The 7,905-nt window shown below is 45.8% G+C and overlaps 1 protein-coding gene across 2 annotated transcripts; it reads right to left on the bottom strand.

Annotated features, from left to right (window-relative positions):
- Nucleotides 1-2,295: 2,295 nt before the first annotated feature.
- On the bottom strand, nt 2,296-7,905 carry LOC121270812 (peptidyl-prolyl cis-trans isomerase-like). 2 transcript variants are annotated; one of them, XM_041176266.1, is made up of 6 exons: nt 7,756-7,905; nt 4,551-4,581; nt 4,380-4,468; nt 4,188-4,284; nt 2,567-2,642; nt 2,296-2,472 (listed from the first exon to the last, which is right to left on the bottom strand). In XM_041176266.1, the coding sequence occupies exons 1-6, from the start codon at nt 7,828-7,830 to the stop codon at nt 2,340-2,342; spliced, it is 501 nt and encodes a 166-aa protein (XP_041032200.1). In that variant the 5' UTR covers nt 7,831-7,905; the 3' UTR covers nt 2,296-2,339. The 2 variants fall into 2 exon arrangements, with proteins under 2 accessions (XP_041032200.1, XP_041032199.1); XM_041176265.1 differs by lacking the exon at nt 7,756-7,905 and adding an exon at nt 6,246-6,475.

Below are 7,905 nucleotides of genomic sequence, written 5' to 3'. Positions count from 1 at the left end.
TTTGACTGATTTCTCATCCCAGTCCTAAGTGGCTGTTTTCCTTATTGAGACAGTGACCACATCTTCTAGATTCCCCAGCCAGGGGAAATGACCTCCCTGCATCTACCCTACCCTATAATGCCCCTTAATAGGATTCTACATTGTGTTTCATATGGGAAACGGAAGAGAATCTTGGAGGAAAAGCTAATTGAAAATTTCATTTTCAAGCAGTTGCAGAGCAGGGTCTGAGGGCTGATTAAGTTATTTTACTTCATTTCCAGAGTCATTTTCAAGACTGGGTTAAATTAATGCATCTGGTGTACTGTACTTTGTTGCCACCTGGTGGTAACATTTTCATCAATGCTAATCCCACAAAGTGAGAAATGAATTATTTCATATGCATGGGTGCATAGAACTGTAAATTTATCAGCTGAGTTCAGTCATTTGTTGGGATTCTTTAAATGCCCCAATTACCATTCACAGCTGCTGACTTTCTCCGAAGGGAAAATATATTTCTGGGGTGGAATACAGAATAAATCATATTTTAGCCATGGTATGGGGACACACAACTGACATAGGTATTGCTGGACAAGCAGAATGGAAATAAGCCATTGCTGAGGGTTTTGAGTCCTCACTGCAATCCAGCAACTAGAAAGTGCACACATACACAATGTGTGAGGAAAGGTCTAGGAACAGCTGTCATGCCCTTATTAAATAACTTGCACTGCTAAAATCTTACCTATGAAGGATAGTTAACAGACCCAAGGCACCAGAACTCTAGCATTAGTTTCATGTCAGGACAGTTTCCTTCCCCCAAAGTAATGTTCCACCATATCAGGAAAGAAAATGTATTAGGTGCCTTGTCATTATGCAAAAGCAGGCATTGTTCACACAGTGCTGAGGCGCTGTTCACATAGGGTCAATCACTGCAGACAAGATCTTTCTAAAATCATGCACACGATCGATCTTCAATGGAGAAGATCACCTCCCCTAGGCTACTACTAGCAATTTGCAAGTTAAATCTGTTCTAATTGCCAATACTAATACTGCAAGGAATGCACATACTTTTATAGGATATATCTCCAACTGTTGTTGAGGCATCTGGAGGAGTCTTCACAAATGGTGCTCATCGTTGAAGTATGAAGAAAAACTAACTAACTAACTAGGTAGGTAATAATTTCAAGCATGCTGAAGCCCTGACAGTGTTCCACTGGGGGCAAGTAACAGGGGTATTTGTTCCCACAAGGTTTACAAGTAAAGTTTCCAATAGTGTCCATGCTTCCAAGACTTTATCAAACCCATCCAATCTGAAAAACATAACCATTCATTCTTCCCCCATAATCTGGGTTATTTGAGAGCAACATTAATCCAAGAGTTACTTCTTACCCTGCCCCATATCAAGACAGGAGCAGCAGCTAAGTGTGCCTCAGTGATTATCTGCTGATATCACAATATGCCAATTTGTCTACCCCAGAGACAATCCCAGAAGTTTCTTCACTAAGTATTGGCTCAAATCTCTATCATATTTAAATTTAGGCTGCAACAGCCTAGAATCTATCAAATCTGGATTCCCCAGAACTAAGCAATGTCCAATTCTCGATGTGACAGCTGATGAGCAGAAAATCCATCTCTCCGATTACATGATTAAATCTCTTGCAGAAATCGACTGGCTGCCTGTTCCTCCAATCCCAGTGTTGCCTCTATGACTGCCGGGTTGTTTGCATCATTACTGCTATACCTGCTGCTACACTAGTTTACAGGGCAGATTTTGTTCTAGGTTCCACCACACATCTAGGGTCATGTCCTGACTACACCTGCTAATCATGGCACTACAGAGCAAAGGATCAAATTAAATAGGCTCTGATCCAGTATCTACAAAGTTACTTTCATTGTCTATTCAAAAAGTAGATGGTACGCAGAACAGATGCTGACAGTGTTAGACTAGTGAATAGTGTAGGACACCAGGCATTTACCCGCTGGGACTTGGGCTCAAATCTAACCTGAACTTGAATAGTCAGAAACTATTACCATTGGTTTTCTTCAAATCACCCTTTAGGCTTCTAAAGTCAAGGGGAACACAACCCTGGAAAATCCCAGAACTCCCAGCTGAAGCAACATGAAAGTGTCTTGACCACAACAACTGCACAAGTTTGAGGCCTTGCTAGTGACATCCATATCCTGAGAATGAATTTCAAGAACCTGGAGAAGAGAATGGTTCTAGGCTATTTGCCAGTTTGCAGCACTTTAGTTGAACTCAATTGGGAGGATAAGCGGTATAAAGTAATTAAAATATGCAAAATTACAGTACAAAGCAAATTTGTAATCACAAGTGATCAAGTTTTATTTAATCATAATTCCATTCACATTTGTCCACAATTAACGATGCTGACATTACTGCTGGTTTTGCCACTACCGCTGCCCAAGTTCTCCATCTTCTTTACGACCTCGATACCCTCTATAACTTTACCAAATACAACATGCTTTCCGTTCAACCTGCAAGATATTATATTAAACAAAATATTAGTAACCACCAAATCTTGCAACGGATAATTGCAAAGGAGAAAGTAGTGAGTCACCATACACTCACCATGGAGTATCTGCAGTGCATATAAAGAACTGGGATCCATTTGTATTTGGTCCAGCATTGGCCATAGACAGGGTACCTACAATAGCAAGATGACAAAATTTATATCCAAAGTGTATTCAGCTTCCTCTTGTATAACTTACATTATCTGTTCTCTTAAACAGAGTGAAATGTTAAAATGCTTATCTGGGACCGAGAAAGAACTCCTGTTTTGGTGTCTGACCCTTGTTAAGAGGAAGGATTAGGAAAGATCGCTGAAGGTCAGCATGGTAGGTTTGCAGGCGGATTTTGATAATGGATAGAAATGTAATAAAGGGTTTTGAAATCAATAAACAAGCAAACTTCTTCACAGGCCTCCTATATTCTGCTTTATTGACTAATGATATGCTCACTTTTGTTAGAAAGATTAATAGCAGCTGCTATGATCTGCTCATCAATATTCAAGTTGAATATTTTTGTTTATTTACCATATCCACACTTTGATGCAAATAGCGAATAAATTCATGAGACTCTGTGACCCCCAATGAGGGATCAGGGATAGGTCAGTTTCTAATAGCTTGGACTTTGTTTTTACTGCAATGAGGCTATCAGCACCTACCATCATTAAAGAGTAAAGCACGTACCCAGAAACCACAATGCTCAGTTAAACACAAACCAGCTGTTAATGAGTTGCTCTGCTGCTACAGAAGCTTCACTATAACAGTGCCTGGCCAAGAGACGTGGCATAAAGTTTCAGCACATAGATGATAGGCGTACACTAAGCTAGCCAGAAAAGGTTAGGGCCTGTCCATTACAATCGAAATAATTAACAGACTAGATCTTATTTCTACCAAATAACCTCTCTTGCCATGAAAATTAACTTTTAAAAGTATGGAATTTTATTCCTTCAGATTACTGTTGGAGGTTTAAAATACATTAATGTCTTTTCTCTCAATCCCATATTTTTTCCCCGCTTTCAGGTTTTGATTGGACAATGAATTAACTGTTCTAACTTACACTTCCTGGTTCAGACTCTGCACACCTCAATCTGACTGGTCAAGAAGATCCACATCTGAATGCCCTGTTCATGGGTCCTAGATTCCCTGTGCAAGGTGTCGCACTAAAATGGCTTTCTAATTACAGCAAACTCCAGTGCAAAAATCCTACAATAAATCTGTGGGCAACTGGAGGTGTAATAAACAGTTGGCACCACTTAGAAGTAGCAAATATAGCCATGACTCAAAATTGAATTTAATTAGTCGAACTACTCATAAAAGGACAGACTTGTATATGGCACCTTGTCACAAATCTATGACTTTTACTTAAATATAATTTGTTTGGATTCTCCAAAGATTTGATAATATTCCACAAAAGAATTGATTTCATGATTTCGAACAGTGATGCGCCAGTAGGTACTAAGAGGACCTGCAGCACAGGTTATTTGAGCTCCAAACTGCACCTCCCCAGATGCTCTTCAACAAGCTAAGCCCCACAGTCATGCACAGCAATCCTCCCACACGGAACATTGCAGTCATTTGAAGCCAACCTTCCTGCCTGTATATTCTCCACCTCACCCATCCCCCTGACAAACAACTCCCTCTAAGCACTCCTTTCCCACCCTGACCATAAAAAACACCCTACTTACCAAGCCCCTGATGCTGCAGTTTGAAATTCTCATCGGCGAACTTTTCACCGTAGATGGACTTCCCACCAGTGCCGTTGTTCTTTGTGAAATCACCACCCTGAACAATCGAAAGTTGAAAAGATCATTAGTCATTTACACAAACAGGCAGAAAGATATTCCCAACCCAAACGCAAAACAACATTGCTCCTTTACCTGGCACATGAAGCCGGGAATGATTCTGTGGAATATCGAGCCCTTGTAACCAAATCCCTTCTCGCCAGTGCACAATGCACGGAAATTTTCTGCAACAAAGTCACTCAGAATAAGCACACATCTAAACAACCGAGAATTTCTACTACTCAATAGTTAGTTTCTGGGGCTTACCTGCAGTTTTGGGGACCACATCAGCCCTGAGCTGGAAGAAAACAGTGCACAGCTTCAGTATTCATGCATAATAACATTTAGAAACAGCTGCAGTCACTATTCCCCCATTGCATTGAGAAATCTTTTTAAAATCCAGTCACACATACACAAGTTTCGTACAGACTAAAAATTGTAGTTACTGGAAATGGGATACAATTATTGTACTGCACCTGATCAATAAATACTTATGATTTTTCATCTTTCTTGGTGGGGAAAACCCTACAAATTTCAACATAGTCTTGGGGATCTCTTGCAAATATTTACAGTCTAGGGAACACTAATTTTGCTAAGTGTCAGCTAGTCAATGGAAACCATTGGGAATAATTACTGCTGGGTTCACTGAACTAACCAAGTAATCCCAGCAAGACTTTCTTCCCATTCCCCCCACACAATGAGTCTTGACTTACTGACATCATTTCTCAGCATTGGGTCAACTTCACCTGTAAACTAATGATACCCACCTCGCCATTCAATCACTCAATGCCTCACATATATGGTGTCCAAAGAAGTCCCTGCTACATACCAACCTACCCAATTCTGTATGAAGACTATCAGTTCAATCCAGTGCCTCAGTCACTTGATCATCATGGATGAGGAAGGCCAGCCAATCCAAATTTACCCACCTGTAAAGACTGCTACAGTCTCTTACTAGTTTCTAATCATTTCATTGACTCCAGGCCTTTTCCTGTATGGTAGCATGGAGGCAAAATAATCATTTCTTTGCAAATTACTGTACACAGTAAATTCGTTGCTTTCACATCATCTTCTATGAGAAAGGGAACTTTCCCTGCTATTTCCTATTGGTCCACATGTGCAGGAATCAGCACACTAAGAACTGAAACTGCAAAATAAAAACACAACCTAGCACAGCACAAGTGTGCACAAAGCAGCAATCAATGCCAAGTCTGGAACAACGATGCATAAAAATTGATCTATAACCAAGACGCCTGACTAATTTAGGGCTTTTAAACAAAAACAACCCGTGACCTTACCATTCAATGACTAAATGACCAAAATCAGGAAGCATGTGGGGGGTAGAGGGGGAATTTGCTTTGCTCAATATCCAATGTCTAGAACTGCCTGACAAGCTACAGCTCAGAGAATTGTTGGCCTTCAAACAAGACAAAGGCAGTGAAAACACCAGATTCTGAACTGTACAAAACCAATTTCTCTAAAGCTCTCCATCATTGGAGTTTTCCCTCCAGCAGACTAACTGATAATAGATTGATCACTATTAGACAATAACTTAATTGCCATTATATCATGCGACAGGTTTGGGGGTCGGTGGGAGGCAAACCAGATGAATCATGGTAAGGAAAACTAATTTTTGACTGGTACAGACACGATGAAGCGAATGACCTCCTCTTGTGTCCTAAAATTTCCACGCTCTGAATGCAAAGTGAAGAATGCTGCAATCAATCGCAATCCCCACTGCAGGGCAAATAGAGCAGGGATTCGCTGTGGGGGAGATTGCTTTGCTTCACCGCTAACCAAACATTCCCAGCCAATATTTGCCTTCACACCAACTTCCCAACCAACTACATATAACTGATTAGCTGGTTAAACGTTGCTCACTCCATTTGGGAGCACGTTTATCTTCAAATGCAAAACAGGAATGACCTTTTAGACTGCTCCGAGAACCCCGCCTCCACTCACCTCCATCACGATCCGGCCCTGGGGTTTGCCGCCCGCAGAAATGTCCATGAAAACCCGGTGTTTCGGCTCAGCCATCGAGCTGTACCAACGCGGCCCCGTTACAGCTGCGAACTGCAGTCTGCACAAACCACTGGCGCCTTTGCAGCGATGCAGGAAATAGCGGGCAGCGGGAAACATGGCACCCACCGCGTGCGAGGAGAGCGCTGCAAACTGCGCACACGCTCAACCCAGGGAGGGAGCTGTCAGTCAGAGAGCGGGGCGGAAATCCGCCCCCCCCACCGGAAATCCCCGAACCACAGGAGCAGCCAGTCAGGGTGCGGGGCGGAAATGCCCCACCGGAAATACCCGAACCACAGAAGCCAGTCAGGGTGCGGGGCGGAAATGACCCACCGGAAATACCCGAACCACAAGAGCGGCCAGTCAGGGTGCGGGGCGGAAATGCCCCACCGGAAATACCCGAACCACAGGAGCGGCCAGTCAGGGTGCGGGGCGGAAATGCCCCACCGGAAATACCCGAACCACAGGAGCAGCCCGTCAGAGAGCGGGACGGAAACACCCGAACCACAGGAGCTGTCGGTCAGTGTAGGGCCGAAACGGCTGACCGGAAGGGCCCGGACTCAGCGCCGGCAGCTCCTGGAGATGCGTCTCACCGAATTGGTCAGGGCTATTCGATGAACCATTTGGCGTGCAGGAAGCAGGCGGAAGCATTCCCGCCAGTTCCCGCCGGGTGTGGTCCGGCTTGTCGGGACTGAGTGATCACGACTTGACTTGACCACCCCCCCCCCCCCCAACCAAAAAAAAACCCGGGGCGGGGCCCTGAGTGGGTGGGGGGCGGGGCCCACTCCCATTGCCCTCAAGGGGGGGGTCTCAGAAAGGGCGGGAAGAGGGAGGCGTCCGCCGCCGCCGCCGCTGCTGCTTTCCGGACTCCCCATTCCCCGGCCTCCAGCCTCGTGGTTCCGGCTGTCGAACATCGACCCAAACAAAACCCAGCGAAATGGCCGAATTCCAGCTGCGCACAAAGAGCCACAAAAACACCCCCATCCCCCCCCACCCCCACCCCCACCCAACACCACACCCTCCACTCCACCCCCCCACCACCCGGGGGTCGGCCATTTTACTGCTGAAGAGGAGAAACACCCGGCGCCAGCCGCAGGAAATACTCCCCCCCCTCCCCTCCCCTCCCCTCATAATCTAACCGGGGGGGGGGGTGGATACCTCACACCGAAATCTGTGTAAAATACACCGGCCGCCGGTTACAGGCTGCCCCGGCCCCCGGGACCGGCTACAGCCACATCGAGGCGAGGCCGGCCCGCTTGCTGCTGCCATCCCCGAGCCCCCGGGGGCTGATTTGACGCCCGATGCCCCGTCAACGTTCGCCTTTGTAGCCGGTTTTCGCTGCCGGATTAGCGGGTGGGCGCATGTGGTGGGGGAGGGGGAGGCCCGGTGACCACCTCCCGCCGCCGACCGGGGTCCCTGACTGGAAAATTCCCCCTCCCACCCCTCAGCTCACCTCCATGACGATGCGGCCCAGGGTGTTGCCTCGGGAGGCGATGTCCATGTAGACGCGGGGATTTGGGTTGGCCATGGCGCTGCTCGAATCCCGTTAACTCCGACTCCTGGCTTTCAGGAAGAGGGTGGGGCCCGGGGCAGCCGTTTTCTG

Source organism: Carcharodon carcharias, chromosome 28 (assembly GCF_017639515.1).
Source record: "Carcharodon carcharias isolate sCarCar2 chromosome 28, sCarCar2.pri, whole genome shotgun sequence".
Classification (NCBI taxonomy): Eukaryota; Metazoa; Chordata; class Chondrichthyes; order Lamniformes; family Lamnidae; genus Carcharodon; species Carcharodon carcharias.
The sequence above is the reverse complement of the archived record's forward strand: the minus strand, read 5'-3'. Positions and strand labels throughout refer to the sequence as shown.